The 24792-nt window shown below is 36.0% G+C and overlaps 5 protein-coding genes across 7 annotated transcripts; 2 read left to right on the top strand and 3 right to left on the bottom strand.

Moving 5' to 3' along the window:
* The first annotated feature begins 4979 nt into the window (after window positions 1-4979).
* LOC7459491 (uncharacterized) lies at window positions 4980-9533 on the top strand. The gene is made up of 2 exons (XM_002303018.4): window positions 4980-6106; window positions 8845-9533. Exons 1-2 carry the CDS (start codon window positions 5821-5823, stop codon window positions 9213-9215), a joined length of 657 nt encoding a protein of 218 aa, XP_002303054.2. The 5' UTR covers window positions 4980-5820; the 3' UTR covers window positions 9216-9533.
* Window positions 9534-10348: 815 nt separating this feature from the next.
* On the bottom strand, window positions 10349-12374 carry LOC7459490 (putative pentatricopeptide repeat-containing protein At3g25060, mitochondrial). The gene has a single exon (XM_002301761.4). The coding sequence runs from the start codon at window positions 12181-12183 to the stop codon at window positions 10375-10377; it is 1809 nt and encodes a 602-aa protein (XP_002301797.3). The 5' UTR covers window positions 12184-12374; the 3' UTR covers window positions 10349-10374.
* A 369-nt stretch (window positions 12375-12743) lies between these two features.
* On the bottom strand, window positions 12744-16025 carry LOC7471156 (protein ROOT PRIMORDIUM DEFECTIVE 1). Of its 3 annotated transcripts, none has more exons than XM_024595319.2 (2): window positions 14380-16025; window positions 12744-13520 (listed from the first exon to the last, which is right to left on the bottom strand). In XM_024595319.2, the coding sequence occupies exon 1, from the start codon at window positions 15714-15716 to the stop codon at window positions 14514-14516; it is 1203 nt and encodes a 400-aa protein (XP_024451087.1). In that variant the 5' UTR covers window positions 15717-16025; the 3' UTR covers window positions 12744-13520; window positions 14380-14513. The 3 variants fall into 3 exon arrangements, with proteins under 3 accessions (XP_024451087.1, XP_024451086.1, XP_002301796.3); XM_024595318.2 differs by having other exon boundaries at window positions 12744-13430; XM_002301760.4 differs by having other exon boundaries at window positions 12744-13413.
* Window positions 16026-16277: 252 nt separating this feature from the next.
* On the top strand, window positions 16278-21808 carry LOC112326620 (uncharacterized). The gene is made up of 12 exons (XM_024595317.2): window positions 16278-17319; window positions 17553-17637; window positions 17754-17843; window positions 18054-18127; window positions 18287-18371; window positions 18482-18571; window positions 19349-19479; window positions 19818-19899; window positions 19980-20027; window positions 20849-20921; window positions 21039-21142; window positions 21283-21808. The coding sequence occupies exons 1-12, from the start codon at window positions 16475-16477 to the stop codon at window positions 21400-21402; spliced, it is 1827 nt and encodes a 608-aa protein (XP_024451085.2). The 5' UTR covers window positions 16278-16474; the 3' UTR covers window positions 21403-21808.
* A 770-nt stretch (window positions 21809-22578) lies between these two features.
* Window positions 22579-24789, bottom strand: LOC112326621 (protein ROOT PRIMORDIUM DEFECTIVE 1-like). The gene has a single exon (XM_052450644.1). It carries the CDS (start codon window positions 24496-24498, stop codon window positions 23674-23676), a length of 825 nt encoding a protein of 274 aa, XP_052306604.1. The 5' UTR covers window positions 24499-24789; the 3' UTR covers window positions 22579-23673.
* Between the last annotated feature and the right edge of the window lie 3 nt (window positions 24790-24792).

Raw genomic sequence — 24792 nt, 5'->3', positions numbered from 1 at the left:
ACTCATGATTTGGATCATAAGATCAGGATAACCTTATAGAAAGCAAGCAAAAAAAAAAATACACCTTCGTCTCGAGTTACCCTGCTAAACCTGCGACTCGGCTCATGAGACTAGAATAACCCTATATAAAGCAAATCAAAACAAATTATGAAACACAATTGTAAACCCTTGAACAAATCCATAAAAATAATAATAAAAATATTACGTCAAATGAGTAAAGTGATTATTAAATTACGAGAATGATGATAGTTTTGAGAATTTGAAGTAAAATATTATATACGGGTAAAAAAATATGAAAAATACTTGGAAAATAAAAAATACATATAAACACAAATAAAATTTTAATGGAAGCAGATTTTATGAAACTAAAAGTACCGGTGTAATGAAATTCGAAATAGCTTGGGTAAAATTTGATATAGACAGGTGTCAAGATTTTGGGAATTTTTATCTGAAAAATATAAAAAATTACTATTGAGAGACATAGAAGAAATTTGTAAAAAGGTTGAATATATATGTATGTGCGTGAGCGTGCATGCATTCGTGTGTTGTGACCAGCCAAAAACAAAGGAAAACATGGAGGAAGAATGACTTTGGAGAGTGATAAAAATCCATGGGAAAACATATAATTTGAGTGAGAACCTTAAGAAAACATCAGACCAAGCATATGAACACTAATCGGAGGAAAGAAATCAAATGAGAGGAGTAGAGAAAAAGGGAGAACAGTTCAACAATTTTGAAGGAAGAAGAAAGGTTGGAAATTTTTCAATTGGTGAGTGTTTAGAGTCTTGATTATTGCTTGGTAAGATGTCTTAACACCGTTAGATAAGTTTCTTGTAGATTAATGTCTTAAATTGATTGAATATTTATAAATTATGAATTAGGGTTCTTGGATAAAAAATCAGGGGAAATTGGAATTGGTTATTGATTAGTGTAAGGAATGATATAATGAGTAGAGAAAGTGAATAAATTGTTGAAATTGAAGTAGAATTTTTGGTGTGCAAATGAAGTAGTGGTTGACTCATTATAGGAAATATTTTTAAGGAATGTTTAGATGTGTTTGAATGTTGTAAAATGATGAGTTTTATGTATTTAATATATGCGGTTGTGATGGAAATGGTTTAAAATGAAGAGACCAATTATATACTTATTTGTGATGAAACTTTGATTATGCAAAGTCTTACATACTTTGGAAAATTTGGTAAGAAATATTTATGATTTGTGTTTTTGAATTATGTTTTAAAGAAATCATGTTGATAAGGATAAGTTCACAAATAAAACTTAATATATACTTTGAAGTATACTTGCAGATAACAAAATATATGAAGTGTGTTAAATACAAAGCATAAGGTATGAAAATAGAATGAAATGATGATGGGAGAATAATAAGTAAATAGTAAATAAAATTAATTGTCCTTAATGAAAGATTTGGTATATTACGGAGATAGTTAGGAAATTATTTAATTTAGATATAATATGAGAAATTATAGAAGGAGCATGTTAGAAGGAAATAATGGGGAGAAACAATATATAAGATTAAAATTATGGATGAAAATGTATTAACTAATATGCAAAGAGATTATATATAATGAATTGATATAGAATGATGATAAGGAAGTTTCATGTGAATAAGAGGTACATAGGAGGCATGACCTATTACAGAGGGAGCGTGCTTGTTTGGTAGTTCAGGTAACTATTAGATACACTAATTATTGATTTTTACTAATATGCAATTGTATTGATTAAATCTGGAATTGTTTATAGTTATACTCAAATTAAGAATGGTAAACATATAATTGGTTTTAGTATGACGACTGCATGAACGAGGATTAATGAATATAATGTAAGAAAGATTGGGAATTCTTAAATTCAGTCGGGACTAAACTATGAGCTAATCGTAGGAGCAAGAGTTGTTATTATCTGAAACTTAACGATTTGGCTGGTCGTAAAGACGAGGGCCATTGTTACTAAATTGTTCAGTTAACCACAAGAGCGAGGGTTGATATTTCTTAAAATATATATTAATTAGCTGGCTGCATGAGCGGGAGCTAATATTTCAAACAATAAGTGAGCCGACCACAAAAACAGGGGCTACCATTATGCAAAATTAGTCTGGTCAGTTGTATGAATGGGGACACAGATTATGTTGAGGAAATTGATTCAGGGAAATAAAATAGTTTATACATGCATTTATTTTACGACATACACTTTAAATGTAAATATAGTTAATGTTGCAATTAATATTATTTTAGATGTGTATTTCAGGTTCTTCTTACCATCCACCACAACATTAATTGTCAGTTTTAGTATATATAGATTTTGTATTATGTGATGTTTTGTAATTTTGCAAACACTTTATGTTATTAATCTTATATATGTTTTTAGGATGTACTCCTGATTATTGTAAGTAAATAGTTAGTTGTGTGAATATTCATGGTCTTATAAATAGGTTATTGTAAATGGTTGTAATCAGAAATAATATATTTAGTCTAATGTTTATGTAATTTTACTAGAATATTCATGTTTGAATCCATGCATTTTATATTTATATGATTATTATGAAGTGAAGTTTTGAGGAGGGATTGAATGGTTGATTGAGGTTATATATTATTGTTATTGATGATGATTGATGTATGTTGAGTTGAGATTGAGAATATTTTGTTTGTGACATGATATAATTTTTTTTAAAAGAGCTTCTTTATAGGAAAACTTAGCTGAAATTTCATAAAAAAATGAAAAACCTTTTTCTTGACAAATCAAGAATTTAATTAGTTGAATGTTGCTGAGGATGAGGTATCACTCTACTTATTAGAAAATAAAAAAGTTATAGTGTGTGTGTGTGTGTAATTGATATTGTTATCATGATATATCATGAATTATGTTTAATATTGATTAAGAAAACTTGAGGTGTTACAATAATTCTTAATCAACCCACAGTTGAAGAATAAAATTGAAAAAAAAAAACTCAATTTAAAAAAGGACATAATAAAATAACTTGAGTTAACTTAGATTAACTTGCTAAATTCATGATCTAAATCACGAGACCGAGATAACCTAATAAAAGGTAAATTAAATCAAATCACGAAGCCTAATTTTTAATCAACCTAATATTGAATGATGAAGTCGAAAAAAATCCAATAAAAAAAAGTTAACTAGGCTAACCCATTAAACCTGTAACACAGGTCATGAAACTTGAATAACCACATAAAAAGCAAATTGCAACAAATCATGAAGCTCGGTATCTAATAAACCAAATATTAAAAGATAAAATAAAAAAAATTAAAGCAAGAAAAATTATTGCAATGAATAATGTTTTGCGAGGTGGTGCACAATAAAAACACCACCTCTTTTAGAATTTTTTTTTTGTAAAGAAAAACAAAGGCAATAAAAAAAATATCAATGCAATGAATAATATTTTATGAGGTGATGCATAATGAAAGCACCACCTCTTTTAGTTTTTTGTTATGCATATTTTTTTATGTGCCTTTTTCAGGTCAATGAGTCCATTGTAATTATTTAGACTCATTTTTATAATGATGAAATTTCTCAGTAAATTATTGTCCAACACTCGCTTCATAGTTGAAAGTTAAACACTTTCACTTTAAAAGCATGTATGACCTCATATATAACTTTCTTTTATGCCCTCTTTTTGTTTGGAATACCAGAGGATATCTATGATGAGGAGTGATGACAATGACAATAATTGCCTTTATGACTACGACTGCATGCTAGTTTATATTTTAACTTTTTTTAATTTCAAGTATCTATTTAGAGAAGAACACTCCTTATGATGTCGAGAGTGGCTTTCATATGAGTTTAAGAAGTAACAATGCTTTTTCCTACTTTATTGCATGTTGTTTTGACCATTTTTTTCTTTTTCTTGAAATAAAAGTTGTGTACATGCAATAGGGGTGTAAATGATGAGGTTAACGATGAAGTTACCTACTTAGAAAGAGGCAGAGCTCTTAGTTGCTCTTATATAGTCAATAGAGTTTTATGAGCATTCTTAATTGTTGTGCTAGTTGTTGAAGATCTAGAGAAGCTATCAGTGCACATGTGATAAGGAGGTTTATCACTCTTCCATGTCATAGTGTTTCTAGATTGTTTGCTATGAAAAAAAAAACTAAAAAAAAAGAAAAAAAAAAGAATTGAACCATATTTTTTTCAAAGTCTTTCACAAACAACACCACTAACAAGATTTGAAGCAAACCCTACTAGATTTAGACCTTTCCACTACTTATAACCAGGTTGAAAACTCAAAGACGAAATATTATATTGGGTGCTTATAAACACTTACAAAACAAATCTTCTATTGGGTTTAAAAGGCCCCTTGTTGTTTAAGTTAGTGTTGTGATAGAGAAAAAAACACCTTAGAGGTGTGTTGTATGTATTTGTTTTCATAGAAAATATAAAAAAAAGAAATGATCACGATTGATAAAAAAAAATACGAGTTAAGTGATTTTATACCCATTACATTACATGATAGCTCATGAATGTTTATATAATTATGAGCCACACTAACTTGTAAACAGATAAGGTTAGAAATGAAAAAAACATTGTGGCACCCATCTTAGATGCATTTATTTGAGATAATAACCCTTAATAGAAGTATTTCACAGATGAGTAAAAAATATAATCTCATGATAATCATCCACTCAGCACGCCTGCAAAAACATTGTTCTATAAGTCAAATTATGGAAAAAAAAAACACACATGCAAGCATTTAATGCTTAGTACCAATTGTACAAAAATGTAAAGTGAGTCAAGCTAGAAAGTTCAAGTCCTAGACAAAGCCCAAAAGGCCAGGTCAGGTGGGCCCAAGCCCAAATAAGAGAGAGCAAACTTGGGCTGAGCTCGGCCGAAACCAACCCGGCCCGCCCTCATGTCCTGAACAGGTCTACTTGTGATGGCATGTCACATGTAGACAGATTACGAGCAGTAAAATGGCTTCATTGTTACAGTGAGGGGTGTAGCGTTGTGCTGTGCAGGTTGTCAACAAGTTCTGACTGAAAGGTCCAGCAGCAAGTCTCTCTTTCAACAAAACCGTCCACTTTCTATAAAAGAGAGGACAACACAACAGCTCTTCTGTGTTCCAATCAGAGGGCAAAGACAAAAAGTAAAAGAAACCTAACAGCAGGACAACAATCATCTTAGTCTAAACACTCCCTTAACAAGCACTGTATTCTTGTTGCTTACACACATGGTAACCTCTGCTTCCAAGCCTAATGCCCTGCTTTTGCACCTCCTGATGACTTTTATCTCCAGCCCTCTTGGGTTTTTTCACTTTTGACCGATACCCATTTTGCCATTTCCTTCCCACTTTTTACTCCCTGATCTCTGTTGGCCTGGCAAAAGCAAACACTTTTGCATAATCACCCCGTAGTAATCCCCAAACGACACCACTAGGAAAAATCCAAGGAAAAAACTAGAGGAGCTTCTTAGAAAAAGCTTCCACCTTTTCCTTACTAGAGCTAATTGCACAGATCTGTAGCCTTAAAACCTTTTTTTAGATATAAAACTGGTTTCTTTTTTTGCTGTTTAAGATTGATACTTAGCTACATGAACTAAAATAGATTTTTGTAAATCTTCCTCCAAACTTTCCTCTCTTTTGGAAAATTTCCGGTGCTATTAAGCACAGATAATCCACTTGTTCTAGCTCACATCACATGCAAAGGACAAATGAGTTTCTATTAAAAAGAAAAAAAGCTTTTATTTTTTTTGTAATTTCTGCTTTAATCTATGATCTGTAGGCTTAAAAATTCTCCCTTTCCTAAAGATAGAATCTAGTTTTGTGGATAGGTATTGTCTTGTGTAGCAGCAGAGATGATTCAGTTATTGTTCTTAGTTCTGTTTGTTGAGGGGGCTGTGGCTTTTTTGCTGTTGGTAAAGATTGGGCCACTGAGAGAGTTGGTGATAAAGAGTTTGGATCAGGTGAAGATGGGAAAGCGTCCGGCTACAGTGAAAACTATTGCTGGTACCATGTCTGTGATTCTGTTTTTTAGCCTCATGAACATTGTCAAGATCCAAAATAAGGGCGCAAAGCTTGGTACAATGTCACCTATGGATCAGGTCCTATGGAGAACCCACTTGCTTGAGGCATCACTCATGGGTATCATCCTATTCTTTTCTTTGGGCTCCTGTGTTTGCTTGCTTCTTTGTGTTTCTTGCATTTAGCTTCTTCTGTTGTGTTTGGTAATGTTGTTTTGGATGGATAACTTGTGTTTTGCAATTATGAACTCAATTAATGTTAAGTCTCTGCATCATCTAATCACTTAACTGTATTGCACAAGCCCATAAGAAAAGGCTATAATCATTAGAAATATGTAGAGCATATGAACCTCATTGACATTTAAGTTTTAGATTACAAATGGAAGTGTTAGCTCTCGAGTAGATAAAACCCCTGAGACATTATTGCTTATGAATCTAAAAGGTGGAAACTCAGACCATTGGAGGTACATTAAGAGAAGAGATGGGGAGTTTGAATTAAGGATGCATAATTTGATAGCGTACACTTTTGTGGGAAACCATGCATTTAGTAAGAGTACAAAGAGAAATTATCTGCATGGCCAGCCTCGCATGGTAAGATATTATTGAGCATGTGAATCGCTGTTCACAGTGCAGCAGCAAATTGAGATGAGAATCATAGACCACATTTTGTACCAATGAGAACTTTACGGAGACAGTATACGCACCGCTGGTTTTGTAAGGTTGCAATTTACAAAATGATCAATAAGTATCGAGTCTTGATTTTGCTTTCACTAGCAGCACACCCACTCAATAAATATGCTACTTCATTTTCTGACTTTCATTGTTTAGCGATGATATTAGTTGAAGTAATAGCATCGCCTTACTGTTTCTTTCAAGTCAGTTCAACTTAGAATATCATTTCTTTCATGGAGCACCTTTTGTACCTATGAGAAATTTATAGACAGTAAATGCACCACTGATTTTGTAAGATTTACAAAATGATCAACAAGTATCGGTCTTGATTCTTCTTTCATTAGCACTAAACTCACTCAATGAATATGCTATTTCATTTTCTGACTTTTCTTGTTCAGGGATGATATTAGTTGAGGTAATAGCATTGCTTTACTGTTTCTTTTAAGTTAATGCAACTTAGAATGCTGTTATCGTGCATCTTTGATTAAATGAGCTGGAAAGGAAATATGTGAACTTTGTTGGGTTGATGTTGAAAGGTTCTGGTGATGTTTGACCAGCTTTAGCCATTATAACTGGCAGCATTAACCTTTTTTTTTCTTGTTTCTCTTTGTCGAAAATATTCTTATTAATTGTTGAATATAATAAAAGAAGGGGAAACCATCAGTGAAATTGTGCACTTCTGTTTGCTGAATAAGGTAGATGTACACTTTCAAGGAGATGGAAATAACCATACAAGCATCATTCCTTTTTCCCAAAAGTTTGCTTTTGGATTGTGAAGCAACTGTTGGTAGTTATGGTTCCCCCCTCCAGCTCCGAATGTGCTTTTATGTTTACTGATAGAAGTGCTGATCCTAGATTTGATTAAATATGTGGTTCAGCATATGACCTACCTCAAGAAGTGTGCTCTGCCTTAAAAAGTTGAGTGCAATTTCCAGAGTGAGAGTCTGAGTGGTTTTATAGGGATCATCTATGCTCCATGAGTGCGTACAAGTTTGTCTTAATTGCTATTTGTTTGATGTTGGTGCTCGCAGGATAACACTCCAAAAGGGATGAGTTTTGGGGAAGTTCCTCAAAATTTTAGAATTTGCACTGCTGTCCCATGGGATGACAATACCAAATGGATCTTTTGCTAGAAAAGTGTGCATTCTACGGCAGCTAAAGGGGCGGTGATAGTGGTAATCCAAAAAATGTTGAACCACACTCCCATTGTTCCACCTTTGTTTTTAATTTTTGCATCAAAGTATAGAATAGTGGGAGTGTGGTTAAACTTTTTTGGAGTGTCAATACCGTTTCACAGTAAAGGTGTCATTAACAATAGCTGCTGAAGTAACATCTTTGTGCCTTCAAAAGTCGAGTCTGTTTTGGTGCGCATGCGTGCAAGTGTTAGAGATTGTTTGTCTTCCTATATTTGTGGTCTCCTGATCTAGGACGAGATGGACTTATAAGGGAAAGGGGTTTGAAGAAAAGATAAAATATAATAGTACTTGAATCCACAAGAACATAGAAAAAAGAGGAGATCCACCTCTCAAAATTACAATCGAAAATTCTCAGTTTAATTCATAAATTGGACTCCTTTGTACAACATTCAAGTGTGCTTATATAGGGACACGAAAGACCCTGTAAGAGTCCTAGAAATAAATCCATACGCCTAATTAACAATAGAGTAGAGCATGGTCACATCCAGATCTAATCATGGATCTGATCCTTTGTACAACATTCAAGTGTGCTTATATAGGGACACGAAAGACCCTGTAAGAGTCCTAGAAATAAATCCATGTCTCTCTGATTCTTTGGAGAAGTGAATTTGTTATGGATCAACCGCCGTGCGCCATAAGATATATAGCTTTTATAATTTGATTGAAAAAATAGAGTAGAGCATGGTCACATCCAGATCTAATCATGTGAAAGCTTAGAGTAAATCAAACATCAAACATTTAGTAAATAGAAATGAACATGATACTGGTGGAAATTTTAAATTGATCATGTGTTTATGTAAATGTCATGTGATTGCCAACATGATAGTTTGGATATCAAGAAGTTGTTGAACCTCTGCCTAACAACATTTCCAGTATTGTATGTCCGAGCTGAGCTCTTTCTATAGTTTTAGTGGCGGTAGCTAAATTATTCCATGGCTTCTTTCTTTGAGTTCACTACTGTGTATTTCATGGTTTGAACTTGATTGTGCAGGTTTTACCCTGTTTCTTGGGTTCTTAATTGATCGGATGCACCATTATCTTTCGAAACTTATTGGGCTGAGGAGAAGTGTGGGATCTTCTAAAGAGGAAGTTGAAAGGCTTCAGAAAGAGAAAATGCAGCTTAAAGAGAAGGAAGACAAAGCTTCCATGGAAATAAAGCTTCTACTGGAACAAATTTCTACTCTATCAGAGAATTTGAAGAAGCTGAAGCTGGAATCTGAGAATAAGGACAAGCAGATTAAAACTGCTGAAGCACACGTTGTTTCCCTTCAGAAACAGTGTGCTGACCTATTGCTGGAATATGATCGATTGTTAGAAGACAACCAAAATCTTCAGGCTCAAGCTACAGGACATAGGATTTGAAGAAATTTTAAAAGATGCCAATCAAGTTTTGATAATCAGTATCTTTTTTTCACTGGAGATGTGGCAGAAAACATCTGCTTCATTTCATGGAAACAGTCACTTGTTGATGCATCTTAATTGAGTAAAAAGAGGACCTGGCTTCTTTTTAGAGATAGGGAATGTGTTGGATTGCCCAGTGTCAGAAGATTTTGATAGCAGCAGTTCTTTCCATCTTGTTTTCTCCAATTGATGTGGGAAAGTGTTTTAAGATTGCTGATGGTGTTCTTGTTTTGAAACAAAGAAAGGGTGTTTGGAACTAGTTGTTCACTTCTTCCTCTCGCATATTCCTTTCCTTTCCTTTCTTTTGTGGGTGCCTTTATTTACGTACAGTCTCAGCAAAAGCCAAATATTGAAATACATATGGAGTAGCTTTACCAGATATTGGCAAACCCCATGGTTTAAATAGGTAAAGCAGATAACAGATCCTGTTCCTTTTATTCTGCAGGACTTGATCAACACTGAAAACTACAGTCAGGCATTTGATGTTCAAGAGCTGCAATGTTTCTCACTACACACCTGCACAGGACAAAATGGCTGACTATTTTTGGTTTTCTGGTGTTTATATACCATGTCAAATTAACAAACATGGCTAACCTCGGTGCAAAAAACTTTCACAGCTCTCCTAAACTTCACGCTGCTTGGGTTTACGATCTTTTGAACCCTGGTAATGCCAAACACTTGACTGCATGCTCCATTGGGAGACGAAAGTGTTTAGACCCACGAGGTTCCACATGAGACGTCACACAAAGCCTCTGATTATGGATGGGAAACCTGGTCCTTGTGAACCAATCAAACAAATAAATGCTTCTGAGTTGCCGGTCTTTCAGGTCTTTCCTTTCTCTGGCCAGCGTGAAAGCTCAAGTGCCCAAAATGATATAGCTTCAGAACCTTGCAAGCTGAGTAAGACATCCCCATGGAAAGTTATCTTCTTAGTTGCACCATATGCATAGGCAGCGATTTGTACTGGCACTTTTAGGGGAATCATTTTGCTTGATGAGAATTATGCAGGAACTGGGCATCCAAGTTTTTGTGTGCCCAATATAGCACCAAGAAGCTGTTAATATGAAGGACAAAAAATGCCTTCCACAACAGGATCTCCAAAGCTATTAATCAATAAATTTCAAATCACTACTTCTTCAACGTCATGCAAACTGTCTGGGACATGTCTGATAACTCTCATCTCATTATCCAAACTATCCAACATTTGTAAGATTTCTTCGTACTGGTGATGGTTCTTATCTTCCACCAGAAAAGCTTCATGCTTTCCATTCACTTCCACCGCACTGTAACCAGGAACTTTCTTCATTCCTGTTTCTTTCATAATCTTCCTTAAAATAGATACTCTATCCCACATCCTGGCCAAGGAAAAGAAGTTTGAAACCAAGGCATAAATTCCCAAATCATCTGGGTTTAAATCAAGGATTTTCTTTGCTGCCACTTCTCCAAATAAGAGGTTCCTATAATTATGGCAACCTGACAGGAGGGCAACCCAAATAGCTAAACCTGGTTCTGTGTTCATAGATTCTATTAGCTGATAAGCCTCTTCCACTCGTCCTGCTCGGGACAAAAGATCAACCATGCAAGCATAATGCTTCTCGCTTGGTGGGATCTTACATTCATTAACCATGGCATTAAACCAGTATTGACCTACATCTACTTGTCCAGAGTGACTAAGAGCCGAGAGAAGAGACGCAAAAGTTGCATGATCAGGGCTTATGTTTGCTTCTTTCATCTTTAGGAATAGAGAGAGAACTTCCTTTCCATCTCCATGGATACCATAGCTGGCGATCATTGTATTCCACAATATCACGTCCCTAGAATCCACCCGATCAAATATGGCATGTGCACAAGAAAGTGATCCACATTTTGCATACATGTCAATCAATGCGGTGCCTAGAACAAGTTCAAAACCAAGCCTCCTAACAATATATCCGTGTATAGACTTGCCTAGTTTCAAATGCCCTACTTGTGAACATGCCAAAAGTGCGCTAACAAGAACCGCCGTATCCGGTTTGAATTCCAAACTCTGCATCTCAACCAACAAATCAAGTGCATACTCTGCAAAACCATTTTGAGCAAAGCCAGAAATCAATGCACCCCAAGAAACAGCATTCTTCCGGGGCATCTGCTCAAAAACACGAGAAGCAAGCTCCAAATCCCCAATCTTAGCATACATGTCAACAAGGCTAGTTTGAAGAATAACATCATCCATAAGCATCTCTCTCCTAACCGCATGCCCATGAACTGAAAGACCCAACTTCAACTCTCCAAGATTTGCACAAGCCTGAACTAATCCCAACATCAGAACTCCATCTCCTTCGATCCCCTCCTTTCGCATCCTTCGAAACATATCAACTGCCTCTAACACGTTTCCGTTCTGCACAAGTCCTGTTATCATAGTAGCCCAACAAACAACATCTCTTTTCACCATCTTATCAAACACCAACTTAGCCTCATCTATTTTTCCACACTTTACATACAAATTCAAAACAGATGACCCGACAAACACATCACACCCATATCCAAAATCCACCGCTCGACGCCAAATTCTCTCTCCAGCTTCCAAATCCTTTAAGCTTGACGATGCCTTTATCGCTACAGTGAAAGTGGAGCTATCGGGTTTACCTCCTTCATTTACCATCTGATGGTAAAGATTCAAGACTTCAGTCAAGTGATATCTCCGAGAATAAGCAACGATCATGGCATTCCAAGCGTCTACGCCTCTTTGAGGCAATTTGTCAAATAGGTGGCGGGCCGACGTGATGCCACCAATGCGGGCATATGAAGCTATGACGAGGCCATTGAAGTTTGAATTGGCGAAGAAGAGACCGGTCGTGATGATGAGTGCGTGGATTTGGGTTACGGGAGCTTCATCTTTGCATGCTAAAAGCAGATGTTTTAGGCGTTTTGGCCATGAAAGTGTCCGCATTTGTCTTGGAGTATTGATAATTTGATATTGATGAAAAATGCAAAAACTACCTGACTTCAGTAGCCGCTGGGAAAAGAGAAGTGAAAAGGGAGGGAAATGGAGTTCACATGAAGTCTAATTTGACTGTTACTATTTTTTATAAGGAACTTAAGTACTTACAAATTTGATTCTCTGTTTTGAAAATGATGTTTAAAGCCCTTTTTTTTTAAAAAAATATTAAATTTTATTTTATTTTACTTTAAATTAATTTTTTATGTTTTTAAATTGTTTTGATAACTAATTTTAAAAATAAATTTTAAAAAATAAAAAAAATTATTCCAATATATTTCCAAATAAAAATCACTTTAAAAAATTATCTCTACCAAAATAACAAACAAACTCCCAAGCTAAAAAAAAAAAAAACACTAATTGTAGAGATTAAATAGTAATTAATCATTATTATTGTTTTACAAATGATTTATTTACCGGTGTGAATAATTTTTTTTATTCACTTAATCCTTTTATTTTCTTGTTGGAAAAAAAAAAAACTATCTTGAAATAATCATAACTAATCCCAAGTCAAACGGAAAAACTCAAGTGCTTTTAATAAATCAATCAATATAGTTTTAGTACTAAATACAGAGAAACATCAACATCTCTCTATTTTCATTGTCTTCATCTTTTATATACCGAGACAATAAACAAAAGACACACGAGCATTTAACAAAGGCATCCCAATTCTTCTGCAACAAATCTTAGATGTCTTGACTAGAAACATCTGCATTAATGGATGTTTCCCAATTTAACAGAAGCTTCTATATCAACAGACTTTCAGGACTTAACAGGGTACAGAAACTAAGCTAAGCCTTCACAATCTTTGCACATGCATAAATGCTTACTGCTCTAGAATCTCAACTTGTAAGCTCCTCTAAATCATCGCTCTCTGAGCGAAGTTGTTGAAGAGCAGTGGCACAACCTTGACAGCATGAAGCTCCATCCCAAAACATGACAGGTGCCATGTTTTCACTTATGCGGCCTATAGTGCCAGGGACCCTTCTTAAAGTTCCGCAGTCCTCTTGTTCAAGCCTTTTGGTTCCACCTTTAGTTTATGAGTATCTTAAAAACTTTTCTTTAACAAGTGGGTTTGAAGTAGGTTAGCCTAGCCCTCCTGGAGAATGGTTTGAGAGCATCACTCATGACAAGTTGGATAGCTCGAAGCTGGTTAGCTTGAGCCTGCTCAATGATATTTCGCTGCGCAATTTGTCAGCCTGTTAGAGAAGCAAGCAAGCTATAAATAATTCAATAATGCACGACAATCCTTGCTAACACTAGGATTGGGTGATTGGAGACAAAGAGGCCTGCAAAGAGTGAAAACAAACACAAGCAAGAGGTAGAACATAAAAATAAGGCATTAAACTTACGAGTGGCGGATCAAAACAGCAAAGAACTGTAATCAGAGAAGATTCTTGATGAAAAAGATCCTTTCATTTATAAAAGAAATGAACATTGACATCAGAGTGGTCTTGCTTTCTTAACAACCCAGAACATTAATCAAAACTTCTTCAAGAAATTAATCAAAAATAATTTAACTAGCAGGGTCAGGGGAAATGGGCCAATTCTAAAAGAAAATTATTCTGGAGGTACATCACTTTCAAGTTACATTATCATGATTGATGCACCCCTTGAGCATGAGAAACTATCTATCAATACTTTAAACGAAGATTTTTGTTTTACATCCCTTCTTAAAAATATGACTTTCAAAAGTGCCAATGGAGTTTAAGCTCTTCTCCATGTAATTAATATATACTTAACTCATCAATAATCATGTGGCCCACAACAAAGTATCATTGATTTCTGTTTACATCTGAGACAAGCTCATTCTTTCAGAGCAGAGTACTGAAATGACCTGTGCAATCTGCTGTGAATCATGCTATCTTATATGTGGTGCCATTATACACCTTATTCTCAAATGGCCCAAGAACATCGCTGCTTCTACCAACTTCAGAACAAAATCTAACAAAACTGAATTGAATTAAGTGAAGAAATAGCAAACAAAATAGTAGGCAGGCATGTTGGAGTGATAATATGTGTTTGATATTGATGCACATACATACAAATTGCAATCTTCTAAACAATTGCATATTCAATAAACAACCAAGTCCAACAACAAAGACCCAGACAGAATCAGAAAGGGAAAGAGGGATGAGGAACTAGTACCCAGTAAAAACTGTTCAAATGATCATCTCCCCCCACTTTGGAAATCTTCAATTATACACCACAAAACGTCAAATCTATGTGACTGGACCATGCTATGTGTAAACAAAAGCTTACACAACTGAAAATTTGTTAATTCAGTCAACATTCTCATTTTCTGATCCAGACTCCTCGCTCTTGTCAATCTCCACGGACCTTGATGTACTAGTCAGCATATCATGGCGCCCCAGAAAAACAAGATCAAGAAGCTTTCTCCTAACATCATAAACTGGATTAGGATCTATCAAACGACCCCTCTCATACGCTTCTCTTAAGAAAACAGTATGTCTCTTCCCCTTAGTAGACAAATAAAACATGCCTGGATGATCCAAGAACAAATCCCTTATGTTCATATCAATCCCGAAACAATTCCTGAAATGACTGATCTTCTCCACTTCCACCATTTTCTCCACTGTCAAGCTCAAGAATTCATGCACAATAGCAACTGCCCGTTTCTCCAATCCCTTAAGTCCTGCCTTAGTCTTCTTCTTCTTCTCCATCAAGTCCTCATAGGGTCCTAAATAAGGCAAGCTCTGCCATTCTTTAGCTTTCGCCCTGAAAGTCTTGCTCAACCTCATTCCTGGCGGATACACATGTTTAAAACTATACCGCATGTCCATTCTATCAACACTACAGTCCTCCCTACAACACTCCGTAACCCTCCAATTTTCAACCGCTGCCGTAAAATGATTATCAGGAAATTCACCAACCAGCTTCAAAACATGTGTACGGGGTTCATTTCCATCACAAAGTCTAAAAAGGTTCGGGTTTTTCACTATCACCGAATCCTCAAAGTCATCAGGAAGGCCCAGCTCCCTCCAAACTTTAAAAACAGCACGAAGTGGCAGTGATTTGGACGTTGACATAAACAAAAGCCGAACCAATCGGTCAACAACAAGAGGCAATGAGGCATTGACAGCTTCTTCTTCTTTGCGAGAAATTTCAAGAGCAGTATCAGTTAGTCTGCAAAAAGCCTGGGATTTCGCGGGGTCATAGAAAATGTGGAAAATGTGAGGGTACTTTCTGAGAAACGAAGGTGCGCCGCGGTTAAGGTGGAGCTTCTGAGAAAGTTTTGAAAGGAAATCAAGTGAAATGCATGGAGGGGTTTTGTTAGGGTTTGAGAGAATCAAATCTTGAATGGCAATGACCTTGACAAAGTTTTTATACTTGTCCATTAGCTTCTCAAATGTAGCATCTCTAGCTCTCGATGCTACGTACTGGGCTGACGTTGTTTTCGATCGGATTGTGACAGAGAAGGTAAACGGGTGTTTGAAAAGAGATTTGATTATGTAAGTTCTCATTCTTCACGCATCTGGGCTTCTCTGGGAACTTATAACAAACATGTAAAAGGCGCGTAGCTAGGAGTCGATAGAGGCTATGGTAGAGAGCAGGAGAGAATGGTGAGTGTTATTACGATGTCGTTGACAAATAAACACTAGCAACAAGACATAGATAACGTCGGATTGCTTACCATACCCATATTTCTTTGAATTTAGAGCTCAATATTGTCGTCGATGACCATCGCTCTCAAGTCTCAAGGAGACCCCTTGTTTTTCTACAGTAAAAAGTCAAGTACAGTAGGTTACCAAGAAGCTCCTCTTCTATTTATTTTTTCAATTCAGCCCCTTCCCTCTTTTTCTCTTTTTCTTTTTTTTTTTTAATTTTATCTTTTGATTTTTTTAATAATAATTACAGTTCCTTTTAAATCGAGGAAGCTAAATTATACTAGAACAGTTTTATATAATTTAATTTTAAATTTGAATTAAATAAAAAATCAGGTCTAAAGATTTTTTTTTCCCGTTAGTTCTATCCTTTTTTTTTATTGATAATTTTTTTTTTATAAAAAAAGAGCTAAAATCTTGAACAGAACCTTAGCTTGTGCACATTAACAAATTTCAAGCATAGTGCACGGTCGGATTTAATAACCATGCTATAAAATCTTAGAGATAAAGTAAAGTGTCTCATTCTCCGTTGTTTAATGGATGCAGCGGCTTCACAGCTCGTTGATCAAGAAAGAAAGAAGAGCAAGAGCATCAAGCACTAATCAGTGATCAATAACATGGCAGAAGAAATCACCGAATCTCCAAATGACCCACCACCAGAAACACCGCCAACTCCACCATCTGAACCGGAATTCGACTCGAAAACCATGCGCAGAACAAAACCGGGGTTGAAGCGCCTCTTCCTCACTTTCACAGTCCTTGTCTCCTTCCTTTTAGGTTTCCCTTTTTTATTCAAATCCGTTGAGATCTACCGCTCTCCGCTTCCTTTCCACGACATCGATAGCCTCTCAAACGACGTCGTCTCCAATCCATTCCTCTTTCCTTGCCATTTCCAAGCCATTCTTGTCCCCTCCGATCCCAAATCTTCTTCAATTGACCTAAATTTAGACGAGCTTGAACTCTCAATTCGCTCTAAGATTACCAAATTAGCCTCCAAAGGAATAGCATCTCAATGCGGAGCCTGCACCAACAACTTCACTCTCTCGCTAACCCTAGACGACGGGGATTGCACGCAATCTTCGTCTAAGTTTTACAAGTGCGGCGCGATCCGAGCCGTTGATTTGGATTTCGGTGACGATGAGAGTGTCGATGAAGCTTTGGAGTCTGCTGGTTTGGATTCTGGCGGGAAAGTGTATAGTGTGGTGGTGGTGGTGAATGGAGATGGTGTGGATGGAGTGAAAGTGGTTGTTGGGAAGTACCGGCACGCTTGGATTGTAGGGAGGGATTGGGGAGTTGAAGAAGTGGCAGAGAGATTGGCGGAGATTTTTGTCAGAGTGTTTGTGAATGGCGGGAGAGAGGAAGGGTTGATTCATGGGGAGTTTATGCCTGTTGGTGCTGATGGGAGGATTGTTCTTTCGTTTAACTTGCTCAATGCGGATCCCAGTGATTGGACTTACGATTGGTAAGGAAGCTTCGCTTTCTTGTAGTTCTTTATAGCTTTCTGTCTAACTCGGTGGTGATTAGTGATTGAAACTAGCATCTGTGTGATTACTCGTGAAACAGGTGTCGTTATGGGTAGGTATAGTACATATACATGGAATTTGTGTTTGCTTGCTATCTTGGGAACTATTGTAAATAGGGATTTAGTTGTCTGCTCAAAGTTATTGCGTGTTCAGTTAGTCCATTGTATTGCAGGGATTTTCGGAAAATAGATGAAACTCTGTTGGCTCCTATGATTGATGCGTTGGGACCGATAGCAAACATAAGCGTGGAGAGCCAAGTAATGAATCATCCTTGTTCCTTAATGATTTATGGATTCCTGGTATTTATGGTAATTTTGTTTGCAGTTGAAATCTTACTGTGTTTCCTCTTCTTGGTGATATTTCTTATGGATAGGTTTTGTACCATACTCCAAAGTTTTCAGTTTCTTCTTGGGATGAAAAATTAGGTGGCTATATTTTTAGTACAAAGGATCTTCCTTTCTTTGTAAGTTTCTTCATGTTCCTGAGCTTTTTTTTTTTTGGGAAACTAGACAGTTAGACCATTTAACTTTGCTTAAACCAAACAACACCTTGGTCCCAGCCCTCAGATGATTTGCTTTGGTTGTATACATTTTCTTACTTTACTCACTGATGATGGACTTTTGATCTTGTTATTTTGTCTAATGTTTCTAATGTTTTCAAATATTTTTAATAGGTGAACTCAAATGAGTGGCACTTGGATACTTCTATTGCTGCTGGTGGGCGATCGAAAATCTTGCAATTTGTGGTGTACATTCTTTTACTCAATCTCCTTCCCTTTTTCAAATGACTTTTTCGTGTTTGTTTCTGGTAACAAAGGCTTAATCTCCAGTCATTAGTTTAAGGAGATAAAAGGATTTTGTTTCATCCAAAGCTTGCTATATCAATTCTCTTTCCTTTTTGTTTCAGATATGTGCCATCTGCAAAGGAATGTCCCCTTCTTCTGCAGCTTCCAAATGGAGAGATTTCTAAAACAAATGCCTTTATATCTCCAGTTAGTTATCACACATTTATTGGCTTCGTACTCAATTGTCTATCAACCAATGTGATTCTTACAAAATTATTGCCATACATTGTAATTTGTCTCTAAATGTCATATCACAGATGTGGGGAGGTGTCATGGTGTGGAATCCTCAAAGCTGTTCAAGGGATTCAGACAGTGAGCTTCTTGTTAGGCATATAATGTCTCCTGAGGTCAGATTTTTATCTATAAAATTATCCTAGAGCGTCTAGTCTACATATGCAATTTTTTTTCATCGGCATGAAAATTGGCCTGGGTGTTCCACTTGAAACCGAAATGTTCCCAATGTTGACCCCTTTTTTATTCTATCTCATATGTCATGCCAAGTTCAGTATCTGCCCTGTTTGGCTGAAACATGCCTTCTCATTTAAATTTTATCACTGTGTTGTCAAGTTTGATAAATTGAAGTTTAAAATGATATCCAAAGTTCATTGAAGCATAACTCAAATACCAGCTAGTGGCTTTGAAACTTGTTTCATTTTGGTGGCTTATTTGTTTTATTGTTCATTTTACAATCACACGGATTGGGTTGCTACCCGTTGGGTTTCTTATAAAACCTTATTCTAGGTTCCTGGCAATCTAGTCTACATCTATCATCCAAGTTTCTCTTGGTATACATTCAGTCAGTACTTTTGCCCTGTTATGCTTACAAAGTCTAAGGGATACTGTTGTCAAACCTGCTTTGTTTGCTAGTTGATTCGATCTCAACTTAGTGTATAAAGTTAAGAAGAGAAATAATATGCCTTTGCTGCTTATTTATTTCCAGTATTACAGAACAATCTGCAACTTTTTTTTGGGCTGGGGAATCAAAGTGATTTATGTAATTGAGGATTGTACGAAATCGTTTGTATTTGTTTCTCTAGCTGAAGTGACTAGAAACCCGTGTTCTATTATAGCAGATTGCTTTTATTTATGTATCTCAACTTTGACGCTTGCATCTTCCGAAACAGGACCTTCAGAAAGTTTTTGAAGTTTTTGTGGGGCAATTCCGGCAACTTTTTGGTCTAAAATCTGGTAGTCTTCATGTGGGTGCAATGGGCACGTACAGTCTTTTAGCCAGTGAAAATGGCTTCACAGAATGGTGAGAAAATGGTCGAGAATATAGGGATTAATAAATATGCTCTATTACCCGTACTTTTCATTTACTGCATATAAAAAACTAGCAATAAGTACTGCAGTAGAAGCTGAAAACAGCAATTTTCACCAGCTGGCTGTTAGTCATTGTGAAATTAATTAGTTTTGTTCTAGAATTCTTCACACCTCATTTTGTTGCTCACGTGTTTTTCTTTTACTGAATTTTTAAGACTTCTATATCTATAGAATTTGTCTATATTAATTATAAAATTCTTAATGTCTTGGAGAACTCATTGTTGTAGCTCAACATGAGCATATTTCTCATTGATCATAATTATTCTGCAGGGAATTGGATGTCTTGTCACGGCAACATACGTGTTTTAATATTCACTCAAGCGCCACAACGCTGGGATCTCTTTCAAAATTGGTATGTTCAAGCTTTAATTACCTCACCACCATGATTTGACTAGATTCTCTGCTAAGATTATGACAAAATATTTCGTGCAGGTTCAATCATTGCCTAGGATGATTATTATGGATGAGATAGGAAAGCAGGTCAGTTGTCAGATGAATGCTTGTTTCTGTTATTTTTTTTCCCATGAGCACTGCATCCTTAATTGCTAGTGGATTAATTTATGTATGCTCTGTGAGTTTAGAGGACAAGGAACCTGTTTGTTTTGCTTTGCGTTCCAGATTTTGAAAGAGAATACATATTCAAAGTTTCATTTGGTATCAATCAGTAATGTATGTTTTGAAAATTTTAATTTGTATTTTACTGTAAAAAATGAGAATTCAGAAAAGTATCAATTGGGCTGCTTTCTGACAATATCATGACTTGTAAATCTCCTTGAGTATTTCTTTAAGCATTTATTTTTTAGTCCTAATAAAATGAGGATATAGTAAATATTTCCTATTTTTGAGCCAAGACTTGTTATGACCTTTTTTGGATTTTATAAAATAATTTCCTTTTTCAAAGTCTTTTTAAAATTATTTAATATCTAAATATCTTCTGGCCATAAATGGTCTCTGTTATTTTCAATCAAAGTCTCTTTTATGGAAAAGTTCATTTCTTTTAAAACAAAATCAATTCCTATTCCTAGAAGGTTCCTCCCGATACAAACAGTGCATCTTAATTTCCTGATACATTAGCAGGAACGTGGGACCAACTCTGTTACTGTAACATATAATCACCTTGTTCTTTCGTATATATTCTATGTTAGTCTTGGCCATTTCATTCCCAAGGCCTGTTAATCTTTGTATTCCAATTTTACCTAATGATTTTTTTCCTGGAATTTACAATTGTCATTGCTTATTATCATTTGAATCTTGTCCTGCTTGAGTTGTCATTTGTCGTGATATTTCATCTCTTTGTACAGGTAAAATTTTCCCTTGAAGCAGCAAAATTTGCTCGAGTTAACGCCTCTCTTGGATTTTACGATGCTTCAGCTGGTATGTTCCTATGCACTACTTTGCAGTTCCATTCTTGTTCCTTCTGATGAGGATTTCCTGTCAAAACTTTGAATCATCAAGGGGAGCCTAAATATGAGTTTAATCTTGTTGTCTCAGTGTCCTCAAGACAAGCAAGATCTTTGGCAGAGGATGCCTTCTTCCACCCATCAATCATGTCTGTCAGCTACTACTCGTTTGAGCACTGTTTTGCAGTGTACTCGGTATGTTTCTGGGAGCTATTTTTTTTGTTCTTTATCCTATTCGAGTTTCCTATACTAACAAATTTCTGTAGAATACCACTGTCAAGTTTTTTAATAGCCCAGATTTATTCTTACACGTGGTTTTGGTACTATTTCCACAGCCATTCTTCTTGCCAGTTTCAATGCTTGTCCTCCCTGCTGCATTAAGAGAATGGAGAAGATACAAGCAAGAAAAGGCAAAGTACTTGCTATGGAAGGCTAAAGAAAAGGTGGCATCTTAGTTACTAGCCGTGGAAGTGATTTTTCATGAACAAGGCCCCATCTGCCGGAGAGAAGGGTTCCAGATGACATCGCAGAGGCAATTCAATGAGCAAGGGGCTGCACTTTGGGTATTTATCTTCCAGTTTGGATGCTGCGTGTATCTAATCATTTGCTAATACTTACAGGCCACGTCCTAGTTCCTTCCAAAGGTTTTAAACCCCATCACAAATGCCAAAAAATACCAAACACCCAAGGAAGAAAACTGTTCACAATACAAGCAATCATTGAATCCATTTGACCCAGTGAAGGCTTATTAGAGGCTTTCTATTTTCTGTGACAATGGAGGAATCGATTGTTTACTGAGAATTTTCTTGGAGCTGCTGTGTTTATTAGAGGGCTATTTAGTGAAGAAGCTCAAGTATTTTTTTATTTTTATTTATTATAATTAGGTAATTAAATCATGTTTTTTTTTTTAGTTCAAATGTATTTCAAAAAACACTTTAAAATGCAAGACAAACACACTACTAGAGGCAGCTAAATGGTGGCAGACTCATTCTTCTTTACAACTCTTGATGGAAAGCCAGCTTTTATGGTAAGCACCTAGTAATTCATAGCACAGTTCAATGTAATTGCACAAAATTGATAAGTAGCCGCTGGGAAAAGGGAGGGAAATGGAGTTCACATGGTCTAATTTGACTACTGTTGTTATTATTGATAAGTAACTTAAGTTCTTATAAACTTAATTTTCTGTTTTGAAAATAGTTTTTATAGCTCCTTTCTCATTTGTATTTCAAAACCCTTTTTTTAAAAAATATTTTTTATTTTTTTATTTTAAAATAAAATTTTTAATATTTTTGTTTTGATATTTTAATATCAAAAATAAATTTTAAAAAATAAAAAAAATATTATTTCAATACATTTCCAAACAAAATAATATTTTGAAAAATTATTATTAGCACAATATTAAACAATCCTAAATTAAAAAATAACTATAATTTTAGAAATTAAATTGTAATGAATCATTATTGCTGTTTTAAAGATGATTTATTTACCGGTGTAAATAATTTTTTTATTTTAATTTTATTAACTTAACCCTTTTATCTTTTATTTTTTTATCGGAAAAAAAAATGCTATCTTGAAATCAAATTATGACTAATCAATCAATGTAGTTTTGAAGTCAATTTTTATACTAAATATCAAGAAACAGCTCTCAATCTTCATTGTCTTCATCTTATGTCCCGATACAATAAACAAACACCACAAGACACACGAGCATTTAACAAAGGCATCCCAATTCTTCTGCAACAAATCTTAGATGTCTTGACTAGAAACATCTGCATTAATGGATGTTTCCCAATTTAACAGAAGCTTCTATATCAACAGACTTTCAGGACTTAACAGGGTACAGAAACTAAGCTAAGCCTTCACAATCTTTGCACATGCATAAATGCTTACTGCTCTAGAATCTCAACTTGTAAGCTCCTCTAAATCATCGCTCTCTGAGCGAAGTTGTTGAAGAGCAGTGGCACAACCTTGACAGCATGAAGCTCCATCCCAAAACATGACAGGTGCCATGTTTTCACTTATGCGGCCTATAGTGCCAGGGACCCTTCTTAAAGTTCCGCAGTCCTCTTGTTCAAGCCTTTTGGTTCCACCTTTAGTTTATGAGTATCTTAAAAACCTATCTTTAACAAGTGGGTTTGAAGTAGGTTAGCCTAGCCCTCCTGGAGAATGGTTTGAGAGCATCACTCATGACAAGTTGGATAGCTCGAAGCTGGTTAGCTTGAGCCTGCTCAAATGATCATCTCCCCCCACTTTGGAAATCTTCAATTATACACCACAAAACGTCAAATCTATGTGACTGGACCATGCTATGTGTACACAAAAGCTTACACAACTGAAAATTTGTTAATTCAGTCAACATTCTCATTTTCTGATCCAGACTCCTCGCTCTTGTCAATCTCCACGGACCTTGATTTACTAGTCAGCATATCATGGCGCCCCAGAAAAACAAGATAAGAAGCTTTCTCCTAACATCATAAACTGGATTAGGATCTATCAAACGACCCCTCTCATACGCTTCTCTTAAGAAAACAGTATGTCTCTTCCCCTTAGTAGACAAATAAAACATGCCTGGATGATCCAAGAACAAATCCCTTATGTTCATATCAATCCCGAAACAATTCCTGAAATGACTGATCTTCTCCACTTCCACCATTTTCTCCACTGTCAAGCTCAAGAATTCATGCACAATAGCAACTGCCCGTTTCTCCAATCCCTTAAGTCCTGCCTTAGGTCTTCTTCTTCTTCTCCATCAAGTCCTCATAGGGTCCTAAATAAGGCAAGCTCTGCCATTCTTTAACTTTCGCCCTGAAAGTCTTGCTCAACCTCATTCCTGGCGGATACACATGTTTAAAACTATACCGTATGTCCATTCTATCAACACTACAGTCCTCCCTACAACACTCCGTAACCCTCCAATTTTCAACCGCTGCCGTAAAATGATTATCAGGAAATTCACCAACCAGCTTCAAAACATGTGTACGCGGTTCATTTCCATCACAAAGTCTAAAAAGGTTCGGGTTTTTCACTATCACCGAATCCTCAAAGTCATCAGGAAGGCCCAGCTCCCTCCAAACTTTAAAAACAGCACGAAGTGGCAGTGATTTGGACGTTGACATAAACAAAAGCCGAACCAATCGGTCAACAACAAGAGGCAATGAGGCATTGACAGCTTCTTCTTCTTTGCGAGAAATTTCAAGAGCAGTATCAGTTAGTCTGCAAAAAGCCTGGGATTTCGCGGGGTCATAGAAAATGTGGAAAATGTGAGGGTACTTTCTGAGAATCGAAGGTGCGCCGCGGTTCAGGTGGAGCTTCTGAGAAAGTTTTGAAAGGAAATCAAGTGAAATGCATGGAGGGGTTTTGTTAGGGTTTGAGAGAATCAAATCTTGAATGGCAATGACCTTGACAAAGTTTTTATACTTGTCCATTAGCTTCTCAAATGTAGCATCTCTAGCTCTCGATGCTACGTACTGTGCTGACGTTGTTTGCGATCGGATTGTGATAGAGAAGGTAAACGGGTGTTTGAAAAGAGATTTGATTATGTAAGTTCTCATTCTTCACGCATCTGGGCTTCTATGGGAACTTATAACAAACATGTAAAAGGCGCGTAGCTAGGAGTCGATAGAGGCGATGGTGAAGAGCAGGAGAGAATGGTGAGTGTTATTACGATTCGTTGACAAATAAACACTAGCAACAAGACATAGATAACGTCGGATTGCTTACCATACCCATATTTCTTTGAATTTAGAGCTCAATATTGTCGTCGATGACCATCGCTCTCAAGTCTCAAGGAGACCCCTTGTTTTTCTACAGTAAAAAATCAAGTAGAGTAGGTTACCAAGAAGCTC

This window comes from Populus trichocarpa, chromosome 2 (genome assembly GCF_000002775.5).
Source record: "Populus trichocarpa isolate Nisqually-1 chromosome 2, P.trichocarpa_v4.1, whole genome shotgun sequence".
Taxonomy (NCBI): domain Eukaryota; kingdom Viridiplantae; phylum Streptophyta; class Magnoliopsida; order Malpighiales; family Salicaceae; genus Populus; species Populus trichocarpa.
The sequence above is the reverse complement of the archived record's forward strand: the minus strand, read 5'-3'. Positions and strand labels throughout refer to the sequence as shown.